Here is a 17,500-nt window from a genome sequence, read left to right on the forward strand (position 1 = left end):
GTTTTTCTCCGTATTCTCCAGTTTCCCTCCCTCAGCAACAGTTAGCACACAGCTGATTCCAGCTAGCTTTAAGCTGTGCTCCAAGGTCTTACATGGACCGCATAGCGACAGCGAGAGGCCACACAGTATGCTTTCAGTTCGACCTTTTTCAGCTGTGTCGTTGCTGTACTAGCAGACTCTCTTAGGGCTTCGTCACGCGTTCCTCCCCCACACGGGAGGAACGCGTGACGAAACCCAAAGAGTGTCTGCGTGGGAGGCTATTGCTGTACTTGTGTGACAGTGTGATTATTATTATTATTATTATTATTATTATTATTATTATTATTATTATCCTCCTCATCATCATCACAACGTGATTCTTCCTCTTTTTTTTCTTCTTCTTCTTCTAATTATTATCATTATTACTAGTTTACCTAAATGGAAGAAATGCTGCCGAGGTTAAGGGAGATATTCAAGTATGCTTGTGCGGGTAATTTAACGACGGTTTGCGCGTGGAATTGAAGGGAAATTATAATAGGTCTTGAGCAGGGACGGTACAAAACGTGGACCCCCGAACTGGACCTCCTTCTGGACCCCATTCGAGAGGAGAAAGAAAACGGTTTTCACAGTGACGTCATCAAATTCTAAAAAAAAATCGCAAGATCTTTTGTTATCAAACGGTGATTGAAGACCTAGAAATAAATCTTTTCAGTTTCCAGTTTCGTGACGTCTTTCGTTTGGAAAATATAGTAGGTTAAAAGATTTGTTCCCTACAACATACCACGTTCTTGGCCTTTTTAATTGAACGATTTCGAATTTATTTTTTTTGTTGTGTGACAGTGTAAACTATCTATAGTTTGAGGATACGGGAAGCGAAATGAAAAACAGTGCAAGCTCCAATCTTCTGTGTAACAAGATCATACCGAGGGCTTAACTGCAGAAATTCCATACCGAGCACATTAATTCCTCCATTCGCGCATAACCACAATTCCTTGCGTTTCGAAGAAAAATGTGTTCTCCCGATTTGCAAGCTGAGTCGTTCGTTCGCTTCAGGCTTACTCACTGAGGCAGGAATTATTATTATTATTATTATTATTATTATTATTATTATTATTATTATTATTATTATTATTATTAGAGAGAGAGAGAGAACCATTTCAACATTACCAGTAAAGCTGGACAATATTATTGTCACATGCGTAGCCAGTTTAATGGCCTTTAAAGGAGAACGGAAGGCTAGGAATTGTATTTTATATTGGGAGCTTAAAACTACTGAAATAGCTTAGAATTGTAGTAAAAAGCAAGAAAAAGTGAATTTTACCTTTTGAAAGTGAGGCAAAAAAGTCCAAAACCCGTGGTCATTTTTCCAAATTGAACGTGCGCCATTTTAGACATATTTTCTTCCGGTTACTTCCATAATATTAGGGAGCTTAAGCATGCACGTTTCCGAGACGCGGACGGCAACCGGAAGAGGACATTTCTCTTGCCAGGACAGTGGTGTCTCCTAGATTTTTATACTAATCGTCTCTAAAGGAGAAAAGATCCTTAGCAATGTAAATGTGGTTGTGTGAAGACAAGTTAAAAGGGAAAACAGCTCACTTCCGGTTGCCGTCCGCGTCTTATAAAACGCGCGTGCTTAAGCTCCCTAATAGGAATGCCCGCCGCTATGTTGTGATGTCACTGCGCACATGCATTTTTTCATGTCAACAAAATTTGTACAGAACCTTGTGTCAGGTTGAACCGGCATTTAGCTTCGATTATGGCTGAGATCGAGCCCTATTCTTTTGAACCTATGCGAGACAGTTCGGAGTCAGAAGATAAAGCAAAAGATGAGCGCCGTAGAGGAAATACATCGTGGTGTACCATAGAGGAAGTACAGCGAAGAGCATGGAGAATTGCCGTTGGCAAAAAACCGCAGGCTTTGCTTTGCCCTACGAAGAACGATGTGCGCTACTACACTGGAATACTCTTAAGGTCGGCACACACAGAGGGACTAGTCGCTGCGACTAGTCGCGGGGACCAAGTCCCTTCGTGTGAACTACCCATTTTCACTAGAAAATCTAGTCGAAGGGACCATGGTTTGAATTCGTGGGACAAGTCGCAGGGACTTATCCCCTAATATCATGCTGGTCCCTGCGTGTGAACTGTTCGTGGGACAAGTCCCTGCGACCAAATGAAATTAAACCAACTCCGTTCAAGGTGTCGGCCGCCCCCTGATCTATCGCGGGGCCTATTTCAAATTTTATTTGACATGGTCTGGAGAATACATCTTGAATTTGTTTTAATTAAAGGCCTTGTTTAAATAGCTACTGTTTTTCTGTTCAGTAGTAGTATACCGAACTCTAGAAGAAAAAAACGTTTTCGAAATTGTAAATGACTGACTACTTTTATAGATCGACATGTGCTGTTTCATTGACGTGACGTGCATTTCAAAAATTTGAGGCTAATTTAGTAAATTCTTTTTCACTGTTCAGGACCGCTCCTTTTTCGTCTCTATGCTTCCCTGAATTTCGGTGAAAGTGCTCTAAATTTTACTAATTTGATGTGTAACAGGTCCCCGCGTGTAAACCCTTCAAGGGACTTGTCCCCGCGACTTGTCCCATCGTGTGAACCCTACAGGGGACTAGTCCCTGAAACAAGTCCCCGCGACTTGTCCCCTCGTGTGTGCCGATCTTTAAAGATCGAAGAGAATATTTGTAATAGAATGCTACAAGGCAGTATTTGGATTAAATGGCTTGAATTTTAACAACGATTTTGAATATTGTCAAAGTGAAATTACGCGAGCAATGCAAATCGTCACAAAGGAAATCAGCAAGAGTAAGTGTTTTTAAGTTCTCTTTTTTCGTTAGAATCATAAAGCATTGGAATGACTTACCAAATCACCTTTTTTAATGAAGGACATAATATAAACAATTTTTGAAAGAATTTGAAGAAGCATATGAACATTTATAAGCATACAATCAACTAAGTAGTCTTAAATTCATACTAGTTTTTCATATTGTACTGATCTTAATTTTGTCATGACGTGCGTGGCAGGCTCAAATGGCAGCGAAATGGTTGCGATATAACCTGTCTATATTATTTTGGTTCAGACATAGAGGCCGATCAACCGAATCACAGATGTATAACACAGCACTTTCTCTTTCAAACTATTTTTTTACGAAGAGGAAGTCCTATAGAGAGAGCTATCGAGGGTGTGTGTAAAGTGCGCGGAATGAGAGCACCACAAGAGAACTAAATAACATGTAAGCTTATGTACACAAAATGGTCACAAATAACGTTTCGTTGAGCTCGGTTAATCATCCAACATAAGATTTAATCGCTGAGCCAGCAATAGATCTTTTTCTCTTTGATGCTCTTTTAGTAGCGCGTGAACTTTGCGTGTCTTGACTCTTAGAGACAGAGGTTGCGACATACACACGCACAGCTAACTCAGGACTCAGGTGAATTGCAAACAGCTTCATCCAAAATGTGATACACAGTCTACGTTTTTAGATAAAATGATAAGAAAGTGTTTATTTTTATTATTTTTCAGTTCTTTTTAATTTTGATACAAGCATGTCGCATATAGCAGAGAAAATCTCAGTCAAATGGCGTTAAATGATCTTGTGATGACTGTATATAAGCGACCACCGTTTAATTTTTGATAGCGCTATGACCTCGACGTGAGTCGGGACAGCGTCTTCGTTTAACTCGCGTTTATGTTTTCTGCCGGGCAATAGATTGAGGTTACAGCAATTTCGGAAGCACTCCTTCTCAAAGTGCTCCGAACAAATGTTGCACTGGCTAAGTTAGGGCAAATTTGCCCTTTAGCCACAAGCGGTTTCTTTTTTAAGGGTAGTCGATGGAAACTTACCCTCTTTTGGAATCTCTGACTTTTCTGTTTGAACAGCCAACTACGGCACATTCGACCATTTTGGAGCTGATGTTCTATGTGCGCAGTGACGTCACGCTATGCGCCCAACCCTTCAACATGGCTTCCAAAATGGTGGACGTTCAAATTGTTCTAGTACGGAGCTTTTTGCTGTTACAACCAGGTTAAATGGTAAGTTCACATCCTAAAACATAGCGATTTGATTACAACGTATCATGTGCTTTCGTAAGAACGACTCTTTAAAATTTGTTTTTTCGCCTTCCGTTCTGCTTTAAGCTCCCACGATTCTGCTATCGCTCAGTAGTAGAACATCCAAACTAGTAATCGGAAGGTCGTAGCTTCGACTCCTGCAAAGAAGCACTCGGATTTTTTCTGAGTATCCCCGAGTAAACATCGAAAAAACACACCTAGGAAACAATTGTTGTGTTGGACTCCCCGAGCTTGACCAACCTGGTAACGTATGACATATAACTTAAATCATTGATTTTTGACGGCATACGAAATTTCATAAATTTGAACTGCCTAATGGACATGAAATGAAAGTTAGAAAGATCATTTACAGATAGATACGCAACTTAAGTAGTTGCAAGCAAGCCTAAAAAAACCCAGACTTGAAACGGGGCTCGAACTCATTCGAACCAGGATATTTGAGGCCTTTTTCATCCACCTGTCTCTACATCCGGTGAAAAAATGATTATTTCAGTCCTATGTCGAATCGTAAATGGTTTAAACCTTGGAGTCATATCATAACTGAGTAAAGTACGATCGCCCGGGTGAATGTGCTTCTAAGAAGGTCTGTTTTGGGTGACATTGACTAACGTTATTACAACCTCAGCAGAAGTCCTTCTCAGGACTACACTCAACCGGACGACCGTACTTCACTTCGTTATAAGTTCAATGTTATACATTACCAGGTTGGTCAATTTCAAGACAGTCCAACACAACAATAGTTCTTTGTCGTGACGTCATTATTTAGCGCTTATAAAATCTTATGTTACTACTGACCATGTGAATCCGCATTTCCTCGACTACTAGCGAGTTGCTAATACCACGTGGTCGTTCACTAGTCAGGAAGCACTGAGTAGCGTAATGGTTAGGATTACGAATGGATAGAGATGCGGTCGCTTGGGGAAACACTTACCTGACGACCTCGTGAAGTTATTCCAGGTGGTCCCGAAGTGACCTCTAGTACGCTTTGTAAAGGGTCAGAGGTAGCATGCGTGGCATGTTTCCCTCCCTCCCCTCCCCCGATTACGCCTGCCACGCAGGCTAGGTCAGAGGCCACGGTAAGGCGCGTCACACTGTAACAGGTGCCAAACCTTCAATACTAATAAGGTTTCTTCACCATGATTAATTCTTCCATACTTAAGAGGAGAGGAAAGGGTGGAGACTTTACAGACACATACCTTGATGACGAGTTGCTTAGTTCATGAACCAACTGACTGTTGAACCACTTGTCAAAGTCCACTTCATCAAAAAGGTGATATGAGGCAAGTCCACAGGCATTATACACTGAATAAAAAGGAAAACCCACAGCAGAAAACGGTGGGTTTTTTTTGTAACACTAACTCTTCCACATTGCAAAATCAGCTCCTCCAAAATATTGCTTTATGATTTAATAAACAATGTATTGCTTAATCAGAATGTAAGGAATTAAAGGTGACTGCGTGCTACGCAAAAGGGGGAAATCTAGATTCTGGACAATACCGTTATAGTCCTTTCTGAAAAAAGGAGTTTGCATCCAAAGACAGGTCACTTAAGACTTCAAAGAAAGCCGCAGTGACTGATCCCAAATGCACGGACGTAAGAAAACTATGTCTTGTGAACCTCCCTATTCAGCACAGCATAAAATGACTAACATAAAATATCAAGAACGGATATTCTGCGCTTACCCTGTCGTTACGTAATTATTACAATTATACTAGGAATTAAAAAGATGAAAAGGATATTACTAATAAATTATTATTCCTTTGTACAATATAGCTACAGTAGGTGTGACCTATATGATTTACTTAAGTGTACCATATCTTTATAACGGATAGAGCTTGATCTGATTTTTGCTGGTAAAGACGGCCTAATGGCAATTTGCCATACTGTATAGTAAGTGCTAGTACAAACAGTTGTACAAAGAGAGTAATGCTTAAAAAAATAGATGGCCATATAAGATTTCCACAAATGATACATAATACAGGAATTATCCCACAAGATAACTTTACACAATTATTTATCAACAACTGGTGCTGAACTGTGTTATTCAGTCTCAGTTACCTGCGTCCTTTTGCAACAGAACATTCATGTCATCAGAGGGAGGCGATCCTGCAAAAACGTCACAAATACGCCGAGTCAAACGTCCTACAAACCGCTCTTAACCCGGATGCGAAGCGGAAGGTCGTTGGTCCAAATAGTGCCTAGGAATATATTTACCATCTTAAACAATTGGGAAAAAAGTTCTGGCTTTGACGACAGCCAATACAAAGAGTTCCTACTATACTCAGATAAGAGCTTTAATGCTCATGGATGTTTTGGATACTTGAAAGAACTAATAAAAAACATAGGATGTGCTCACACATACATCGAGAAACAAAAGGCTAAGAACGCGTATTCAAAAGCTGTAATATTTAAAGCTTCAACTTTGTGGAGCCGAGTCATATCACATCTTTAATTTCCCTTTGGATTCTAGAGTAGCTCATTATTCCCAGCATCTTTAAGCATTTACCCTCCCAACCATGATATTCTATCGAGGACAGACATCAACACGGGGAACTCTACGACACATTCTTTGCGAATAGCGGGTAGTCTCTCATAATTATGAACATTAATTAATTAACATTAATTAAAATTAATTATGAACATTATCTTTCGGGAAGAGTAAAGAGTCTAACCCTTGCACAAGCCCCTTAGTTAAGATCTCAAGTGTCCGGTCTGAATTTGAACCCCAAGCTGAGCCAACTGGTCGCCGTGTATGGAGAGAAATAATTCAAATAAGCACAAAAGCATTAAGAAACCGAACTAAAAGGAGGCTTGCTACTAATGTCCTTCTGAAGCGGAGTAAGGAATGGTTTGCTTGAAGTCTCTCCGTCATATTCCCGGCTCTCTAATCTTCATCGCAATACAAGTGTCCACGTTAAACTTATCGATCTTTTCTTTGCAAACAGAAAAAGCCGGTTCAGCGTCTCGAATTTTCTGTCATTCAATCAAAGAACGTTCCCCACCCATACCCCGCTGCTAATCATAGGTGTAGAACTAGAAGTTGGTCGCAATCAGCCGCCATTTTGAACTTGCCTATTTTGGCCAGGTGTTTCGGGGAATCTTCCCGATCCGCTCGACCGGTGACGTTACGTTTGATTCACTCGAGGACGACTGAGAACGAGGCTGCAGTCTTACCACCACCACCACTACTACCACTACCACTACCACTACTAACACTACCACCACCACCACCACTTCTACTACTACTACTGGTTTATCAATTTCCCCCGTATTTTGTATTTTCGTGTCATTTCGTCTCGTCTTTGTTGACCATTTCTGTTCAGTAGCTCATTCGGTTTCTATTTCTGTTTCTCTATCTATATATTTCGTTCAGCTGTCAGGGTAAGCGTATTTCCTTACTTTGTCGCTTTTATTATGTTATCCTTTAGTTTTATCTTTTAGTTTTATCCTGTCTACATGACAGCGCCGGGCTCCTGTTCTCTTATCTATTTCTTTGGAACCAGTGCAGCATCCATGTCTTATCCTGTTCCTAGTTTTAGTATTTGTTTACACAAGCCTTGTATTCATTGTACTTCTTTTCATTTCTCTCGGCGTAGACTGTAGTTATTAACTTTGTTATTTTATTTACGTTTCTTTACACACTAAACAAAATCTTCAAAATTCTGTCACATTTTATATTTCCTTTTTTTATTGCTTTCTTTTTTAACCCCCCTAAAAATCCAGGCCCCATTTTTAAAATTAAATCCCCAAAAAAGAGAAACCCTTTTTCAAGCAGTTGATAACAAACTGGTTTGAAACATTTTAACCTACAATGTAGGTGAATTCATTTTCAAACTAGTTTAAAATAAAATGACCTAGATCGAAATCATTTTAACTTGAATTTAATTTCAACCAGTAACATGTGCATAACATTGGTCTGCATGGGTCTACATAATTTTACAGTAGTGTAGCAGCTCTCGAAACCTGCTATTGTTTGGTATTGTAAGCAGCTGCTATTGTTTTTACGTCTAAGTCATTGTTTTTTTTTTTGGCTAGCGTAGCGAGCCAATCAAAGTATACGTGACGTGCGCTGCTACGTACATCAGCCTAATTTTGGGTCGGGAATTTTTTTGATTTTTGTGTAGGATTGGTTCATTTGTGTTTCTTTGTAAGCAAAGTTTGAAACGGTATGGAAATGTACACAGGTTGCTATATGGCCACCACTGTACACAAATAAAGTAATAAATTATTTTTAATGCATTTCATTCAAAGTGAGCAGAAGTGAAAAGTAGTTACTGTAGTAGAATTAAACTTAGGGCTACACTTCACACAAGTGACCATAAGCCTAGAAGCATAGACACAAGAACAAGAAAATGAGAGAGCAAAAGCTGAAAAATATTGAACATATTCACTCTTCGTATTTTTGACATTCTTATGTTTTCCCAGTTCGCACCAACAATTTTGATGCTTATGTCAAATGTGAATCAGTCTCAGAAAAAAAAGATTGTCCCACACGTCACTGATAGCCCTGCAAGGACATCCTCACGATCCATGTCAACAAGCAAGCAAGCTTCTAAACCACGACACATAAAGAAGCTGGGACCTGGCAGCCTTTATTAAAATTATTTGCGGAGCTCCGCGCACCAAAAGCGCGCGCACGGAGCACCATTGGTAAGAAAATATGGTAACCCATCTGTGCGCGAAAACTTGGTTTTGGTGACCGTAAAGACCGCACGTCCGCCACCTTTCCATGTATGCCAATGTGATCAGTATCACCTGACCATATCGAGGCCATACTCCAGTTGACACTCCAGCTAGTTTACAGCGTACATCTTTGATACTGGACATCCATTTTACGGTCAATTGACACCTGTAAAAACAAGGCATCCGCTGACCAGTCTCACGTGACCATATCGCGGGCTCAAGTTCAGACCTCATCGAGGATAGCGTTTTTTAAAAGTTGACCTCTGACCGGGCACTTGCTTTCGATTAGATTGCAGGCTCAAGCCTGGTTAACTGCAAAAACATTTTCGCGAGCTTTCTGTGGCCTGACGCGGCTACACGGCCGTACTACGTCAAATAAAGCTCTTTACAGCCGACGCTTTTCGTCTTCAAGTGAAAAACGGTTTGGAAAGTATTTTTTCCCGCAAAAAAAAACAAACAAACAAACAAAAAAAAATTTTCCCGCATTCTTCGTCGGTTTCTGTAATCCAATGAGAAAATCTGCAAAGCGTTCACGAGCCCCAAGTTATGCCCAATGCTTCCTTCTCAATTTGGGCATAGCCCTGTTCTGTAGGACTCATAGCTCTTGATGCGTAAGCGTCTGGACGCCATTGGTCATCATGGTTTTGCAGTAGAACCGCCCCCAGGCCATAAGAAGATACATCTGTGGAGAGTTTTGTCTGAAGGCTTGCATCATAGATGGCAAGGATAGGAGTGGAAGCGAGGCTGTTTTTGACAGAAGAAAAGGCCTGTTGCTGAATTTCACCCCATGTCCAGTGGTTCTTGGTGCTCAGGAGATTTCTTAGTGATTTGGTGAGCTCAGCTATATGGCGTTGGAATTTTCTCAGCTGATTAACCATTCCAAGGAACCTTCTCAGTTCTGATGGGTCTTTAGGGGCTGCCATCTTAGTAATAGCTTCAACTTTCTTGGGGTCAACTTGTATGCCCTCGGCATTGACAATGGTGCCTAAGAATTCTACAGATGGTTTGGCGAATTCACACTTTTCTTCATTTAAGGTAAGGTTAGCCTCTTGTAACTTTAACTTTAACTTTATTTACAAACAAATCATAATTATTCAAGCAAGACCATAGTGGCCCGCAGTTAGCATTGCTATTCTAGCTAGGCGGGCCACTTACACTGCGACATTATTACTGTCTCTCACAAGTAAACAAAGACAGTTTACAAGAATTACACAAACAATAAACGACAATAAAAAAAAAAGAAAAATAAATAAAAATAAAAAAATGAATAAATAAATGATCTTGTAGCTTGCATAGAGTTTCTTTCAGATGCTTATCATGATCTTTAAACGATTTACCGAAGTCCAGGATATCATCAATCTGGCACAGAGATCCTTCCGTTCCTTCCAGGACCTGTGAGATTCGTTTTTGGAAATGTTCGGGCGCCGAACTGATTCCAAATGGTAAACGATTAAAGCAAAACCGGCCGAATGGCGTGATGAAGGTGGTGAGCTTGGAAGACTCTGGTGACAAGCCAATTTGCCAGAACCCTGAATTTGACTAGCTTGCTAAATACTTTTGCTCCAGCTAGTTGAGCTAGTGTCTGGTCAACACAGGGTAAGGGGTGGAATTCCCTCAAGATGTTTTCGTTTAGCCTTGTTAGATCTACACAGATTCGAAGTTTGTCGTTAGCCTTGGGGGCTACGCCCATCCCCGCGCACCATTCTGTTGGTTCATCAACTTTGGAAATGATGTGCATTTGCTCCATCCGGGCGAGTTCTTCCTTGACTTTTGAAAGGATGAAACAGGCATTCTCCTGGGTGTGGTAAGAGCGAATGGCTTGGCATCTGGCTTCAGTTTTATGACGTAGTCAGGTCCGTCTAGTTTTCCGAGTCCAGTGAACAGTTTTGGAAACTGTGCTTTGTAATCTTTGTTTACCTCTATAGCATTTATCTTCTCAACAAGTTGGAGTGACTCTATTGCTGGGCGACCGAGGAGGGCTTGCCGGGCTCCGGTCACAACAAATATTTCCTGGTCTGTAGCCTTTTCACCATGAGTGATTTTTCCCATAAAGTAGCCATGGGTAGGGAGGGCTGTATCTGCTGGGCCAAACAAAGTCTTGCTTGATTTGATCAGAGTTGGGGAAGGATGCAGTGAATTATAAATACTCTCAGGGATTATCGTCACATCCGCCCCAGTATCTATCTTGAAGGAAACAGGGGAGTTGTTTAAGGAGAGCTTTACTGACCAGATGTTTTCGCTTGCCTCGGTTCCAAGTGCTCCTAAAAAAGCGTAGTCTTCTTCCTCAATCGAGCCAACTGTTTTCGAAGACTTGCAAACGATTCCCCAGTGACCTCTCTTTGAGCACGTGTGGCAAGTTGTTTCCTTGGCTGGGCAGTTTTGTCGAATATGTCCTGGGGGTTTTCCACAGTATTCACAGTGTCTCACTGCTGGGGAATCTTTAACTCGATTCTTGAAGTCTTTTGATTTTGGCAGCTTCTTAAAGTTGACAGCGTCAACCTCGGCGGGTTCTTTGAAGTCGTTTTTCATAAGGGTTTGCTGTCTCTTCACAGCTTCGCTTTGTCGGGAGTGATGCATCGCTTTCATAAGCGTAAGCTCGGGGTAAGTTGAAGTTTTTCGGCGAGTTTAGAGTCAAGCAAGCCAACAACGATCCGGTCCCTAATCAAGTCGTCCAGAAGTGTCCCAAAGGCGCAATGTTCGGCCAAAGCGTGTAAAGCTATGACGAAACTATCAACTGTCTCACCTTCCTCTTCTCGGCGTCGGTTGAATTTGGCGCGTTAAAAAATAACATTTCTGCGTACTACGAAATGTCCGTCAAACTTTGTCTTCACAGTGTGATACTGTTTCAGTTGAGTAGTTGAGGATATCATCGGCTTTGTCGCCCATGGCGTAGATCAAAGTGTTGATCTGGCTTTCTTCCTCTTCTTTCACAAGGCCTGATGCTTGGCGAAAGCAGTCAAAACGTCGGCTCCATTTAGGCCAGTCCTCTGGATGGCTGAAGTCGAAATTTTCCGGAAGCTGAACTCGGAAGGACGTCATTGTCGTTCACCGCTTCTGACACCATGTAATGTTAGCTAGGTAATCGACTATGAGGCAGAACCGAACGCAACAACAACACGTTTAATCGAGCAATATGGCTGCAAGCACATGGCATGTCGCAAGGGCCCCTGGGAAACAATGGCTTACGCAACAGCTTACATCACAGTATCAATCCAGGTTTGAAATACACAGCTGTGGTCAGGACCACACTAGTGGCTACGCAGTTCTTCAAGTCAAGCATCGGAGGGATACAAACTTAAAGTTGAGTGTTTATTTTTAGTTTGTTTAGAGCTGCTTTTTGGCATATCTCGAGAAGATTTTTAATTTTAATATGGTTGCATGATGCATGGATGAACTATGACAGAAGAACAGAAACCAAAGAAGAGTGAAAGAGAACGAGAACGACAAAACAGTATACAAGTAATAAATAGCTCAAACTTGGTAAGATACGCTACAAATTTTTTTCTTGGATACTAGACCGTTTTTATTACATAAACGCCAATGAAATAGCAAGTGAGCTTTCGCGCAAAAACATGATACACACGTGAAGATAACATGTTTCTACACGTGAAAAGATCACTGTTGGTATGGTTACATATGAAATCGCACCTTTCGATGAATTTTGTGAAATGATTTAGTATTTCATTGGTGTTTAAACAAAATTTCTCTTCTCGTGTTGAAAAATATTTCACTTGTTCGCTGCGCTCACTCGTGAAATATTTTTCAACACTCGAAGAGAAATTTCGTATCTTGCGGCCATGTAACATCCTTTATGTTATTCGTACTTTTAAAAAGTGGTTTAATCGTTTTTTCCTTTGTTCAGGAATGAAACTCGAAAAAATAACAATCATCTGTACTCTTTTTGGACTTAGAGAAATAATCGATTTGTTTTTTTGTTGTTTTGCTCTAAAATGCGAGCGAACAAGTGTTTTTTTAACTCCATTTGCTTACACTGTAACTGTTTTTCGATGTTCCTTGACAGTGACAAGAAAATTTTGCCCTCATTGTATAAACACAATCGCAATGAGTTTTCGTAAAATTAAAAAGAAATATCACTAGCTTGTGTTTTCAGAAGTTTATTTCAAGCACGTACAGGTAATTTGTTGGACTTCTTGTTTGAAGTTCGTCCTTTCTTGGTTGCCGTATTTTGCCGATTCTTGTTCCAAGCAAAGCTGGCGTGTTCAATGAAATACATCAAAAGGTGAATGATCTCGTGGAATAAAGTCGTCAATAAATAGAGGATATTACATGGCCGCGCGGAGATACGAAATTTCTCTTTGAGTGTTGAAAAATATTTCACGAGTGAGCGCAGTGAACGAGTGAAATGTTTGTCAACACAATATTCTATTTACTATATAAACACCAATGAAATACTAAGGCCCTGTTTACAAGCAGGTAAGGTAACCCTACTACTAAGGTTACCCTAGCAGGAAGGTCAAAGAAAGCCCGGGTTTACAAGCAAAATTTCACAGGTAGGGTTACCCTACCACTGGGACAACTTTGCGTGCTTGGTAACCGCCAGCATCGCAAACACAATGGAAACCGCTAAAAAGTTGTCCCGGGTATGCAAGTTGTCCCTAGCAGAGCGTTTACAAGACAGCTAGGGTAACCGTAGCACTCAGATAGGGTTACCCTAGCGCCAGAGTAACCCTAGCTGCCTTGTAAACACGTCAATGAAAAAAAGAAGAAATGTACGAGTGCTAGGGTAACCCTAGCACTAGGGTTACCCTACCTGTTTGTAAACAGGGCCTAAATCATTTCACGAAAGGCAACGAAAGGCGCGATTTTTAAATGTAACCAGTGATCTTTTCAAGTGTGAAGATAACATGTTATCTTCAGGTGAATATCATGTTTTCGCGCGAAAGCTCACGTTGACCCGTAGCCCTGGTCTAATTGTTAAATATTACTCTAAATGTTATTTGGTAGATATAGTATTAAATACTTTCTACGTTACATTAAAATTATCAACAAGTGGTTCTCAATAGCCATGAATCCGGCAATCAGCAACAATCTAAATTAAACTAAAATACAGACAAACAAGATTATAAGAAGACTGCCCTGGATGTGGGTGGGCGGGAAAAAAATAATAGACTAGAAGAGCCACACAGCTGAACTACAAGACGCTTGCATTCACACAGATGTTACAATGGTAGTTCGGCCTAACTTAGAGCATATATGTATTAATACAGAAAATCTGCGGCGACCATCAATTGGCTAGTGATTGTCTACTAAGGGTGGGTTATTTTGGGAAAATCCGAAAACGGATTCTTAAATCCAAAAACGGATTTTGCGTTTTTTTGGCGAAATCCAAAAACGGATAATGAATCCACAGTATCCACACTCGAGGAGGATACTTCGGATTAAATCTAAATCCCCATTTTTGAGATTCATCACTTCAGCGTTTTTTGGGAAAGGATTTGATAAAAGTATTTTTGACAAGAGGTTTTCCATGCAAAAATGATACACAACAGCTACCGTACGTGACAGTTTAGCCCAAATGTTCTTACCGTACGATCGAAGACATGAATAGCATTAGGTCGAAAGTAGTTAGGTTTTCTGCAAATTTCACACCAGAAATTACACTAAACGTTTCTTGACAGCAATAATATTGTAAAAAAGGTTGCTGTTATCCATCGCGGTGAAGTACAATAATAATAGAGTATTCTCGTTTGTCACACGATGTGGTCACTTGTGATGTAGATAGCGATCTACATCACAAGTGACCACATCGTGAGACAAACGAGAATAGCAATAATGTTGTTAGCACCTTTCCTACAGATGAAAAACGCATCGTCATTTCTTTTTATCCATCGTTAAGGTATTTTTTTTCTGGTGGCATTTTCATTTAAGAATTTCTCCAAAACAAACTTAACCGCTATCTTTTTTTTTTAATTTGCAGGCAAGTTTGGGTTTGAGTTGTCATGGAAAATAATCCTTTTTCGGATTTTGCGTTTTTTTTTTACGCTGAAGAATCCATTGATCCGAGATCAGAAATCCGTTTTTGGATTTTCAGAAAAAAAACTCACCCTAAAATGACATTGAGGCATGAACTATTTATGGTAAACTACAGGCCCGAATGCACATACCGGTACCTAAACTGGGCATAAAAGCTGGACTGGACTCTGGACTCACCAGTTCTTGTAAGAAAACTGCATCTATATTTTAAAGAGCAGTGTCACCGGTGGCGCATGCGTGACAGCATGCCAAAATTTTTAAAAAAGTTGCCAACTTTTTCAAAGGAGACTGTGGGGTGTGAATAAGAGTCTTACACAATCAAAGCCATCCGTGAACCAAATATCCAGTAGCGTTCAGAAACAAATTCACTATATTTTCGTTGTCGTTCTTTGTTCCTTTTTTCCTTGATTTTGCTGTTTGGAAGGGGTTTTGATCGTATGTTACCATGTCGAGTCGTGGCGGCCATCGAGCTGGAACCGGACAAATAGTGATTCAGTCTTCTCAAGAAAGCAAAAGAAGAGCAGTCAGTCAAAATACCAATATAGCATCTACAAAGAAGAGAGACTTTTTAGACGTGAATTCATGAGAAATTCGACGTATGGTGTAATCGAGGGGCAAGCTATTTCACTATTTTCAAAGATCGAAGTCCATCTTCGTATTTCATTTCTAACGAGTCGCTTAAATGTCAGAGACCACAACATCATCGTTTGTTGATAACACATTTACTATCTTCACTCTAAAATGTCTATTTGAATACTTTGAAGAAAAAGCTGCATTTAGATGAGAGGAACTGGATGCACTGGTTGTGTTTATTTCTTGCACCAATTATAAAACCGCAAGCAGTGAGTAAAACACGGCTGAATTTTTGGGGTCTTATGCATTGTATGCATACAGACCCCTAAGTCAGAGGCAGATCTTGATTGTCAGTCAGTCAGTTTGTCACTTTGAGGACGAGAACACACGTGACAGTCTGGCTTGTAGACTGGGTACTAGTAATGACTCGTTTCAAGTGTCGGCCATTGCTTCTAGCGTTAGTCGTTTGTATATAAATCGGCGGTCGTTTTCCCTGTTTTGGGAAAATTTTGAAGAGCTTTCCGTCGCAAATTGGTTGTAATTGTTCAAGGTAAGTTATTTCGGCAAGATTTCCGCACAGGTCCCTACTTCATTATGCATACACTCCTTTGTTTCAAGAAAACAATAGCGATAACAATAGGCGTCCTTTGGGACTGTGGCGCTTTGTTCTTTCTGTTTAGAGGTTTTTTTTCTAAGTCTATATGGACTTAAAAAAAGTCGGTCGAACTTCTGTCTGAAATACGGTAAATCGAACAGTTTTTCCTGCAATTTCGGCACATTTCTTGCAATTTTACCCATTTTTCAGTTTTAGAATAAGCGCAACAAGTGGAGTTTCAAGCAATCGTTGTAATTGAGTTCAGATTCGCAAACATAAGAAACAAACCAAATAAAAGTACTGTCATAAGAAATTTAGTGGCTACCTGCTCTTTTCATCATTGTTCTTCCTGTCTGCTTAAAAATTCGCCGAGACACTGCAAAGTGTATATTTTCTTCCTTTCCTGTATTTAGGATCACGAACGGTGCATTTAGAGGGATTTTGCGATTTATCGCTCTTTGTAGAGATCGGCAATATGCTTAATGATACTTCCAAGTAAATAGCTTTGGTAGAGATCCATGGATGTTCCCGTACGAGGCATACTTCGTTTCACTCCCCATCATGTCTTTTCAATGCCCTGCTGTGGGCTCGTTTGTCTGTGTTGACGAAGTTTAGGCGATGGTTAACTGCGGTGAGATGATGTTAGCCCTTGTCTTGTAGGCAGTTGTAAACTTTCCGGCCACAGGTAGCTAGGGTTAATATTTTTTCAAGGAAAGTTTACGGTCAGGAAATTAATATGTGTTCTGGCGGATTGAAGGCTATCCATTGCAGTTTTTTCTTGAGTATCGCGAAACAGATCCATCTCCCGATGCGGCACTTTGTCTTTGCCAACTGACTGCGTTTTCACACAGGTTTTGGACACGGAGGACGAAAGTAAATTGTTTTCTTTGCACCACTTTATGCACAACTCTGGAAAGGCTATAAAGCAGGGACAAATTCGAAATGATCAAATCTCCCATTCCTGTGACCCTTATATTTCGGTAGCCATCTTGATTATTACGAAGACACAAGTTTGCTTCAAAAGAAGGGAAATATGAAACGATTTTAATTGCAATGAACTCGTGCATGAAAGTTTCCCATGAAAGATGCACCAATCAGACTTTAAGCGTGGTATACTCTTCCACGCAGTGAACTTATAAGTGTGCCGCACGCACGGGGCATGAAGGAAAAGCAGGTCACAGTTCACAGCAATACTGGAAAACCTAAAACTATCACATGGACTAACCTTAAGCCTAAACAGTGCCTTTAGTTGTAATTAGGGTTACGGTTAGCATTATTAAAGGGATGGGTTGTTTCAAGAGTAGTAAAACAGGGATCTCTTATCGGTAACCTACAAGTGTAAGTTCGATTGTAGGTGCTCGGCGCGGCACGTGTATATAATTACGTATCATTGTTATGTAAATAGTCAGCCAGAATTCAAAATAAATGTCATTTTCAATGTGTGAATTAGCAACTTGACACGTTAGCTCAGTGGCAAAGAACAGGGACAAGTAATCCAGAGGTTTACAGTGGGTCGGAGTTCAAGGCAAGCTGCGAGTGACATATCGTGGGATAAAATGGCAGAAAAAGCCGAGCGGGACCTGGAAATAAGA

At 40.5% G+C, this 17,500-nt stretch overlaps 1 protein-coding gene across 4 annotated transcripts in view; it reads right to left on the bottom strand.

The window, feature by feature from the left end:
- The window catches only part of LOC137992768 (importin-11-like), a 73,489-nt gene that overhangs the window by 19,270 nt on the left and 36,719 nt on the right, over positions 1-17,500 (bottom strand). For all 4 annotated transcript variants that reach the window (XM_068838282.1, XM_068838281.1, XM_068838279.1 and 1 more), the window contains exons 18-19: positions 6,122-6,169; positions 5,260-5,365 (exon numbers count right to left, since the gene is read on the bottom strand). In XM_068838282.1, the coding sequence (XP_068694383.1) occupies positions 5,260-5,365; positions 6,122-6,169 (154 nt within the window). The remainder of the gene's footprint in view (positions 1-5,259; positions 5,366-6,121; positions 6,170-17,500) is intronic.

The sequence above is a fragment of the Montipora foliosa genome, chromosome 2 (assembly GCF_036669935.1).
Source record: "Montipora foliosa isolate CH-2021 chromosome 2, ASM3666993v2, whole genome shotgun sequence".
Lineage (NCBI taxonomy): Eukaryota > Metazoa > Cnidaria > Anthozoa > Scleractinia > Acroporidae > Montipora > Montipora foliosa.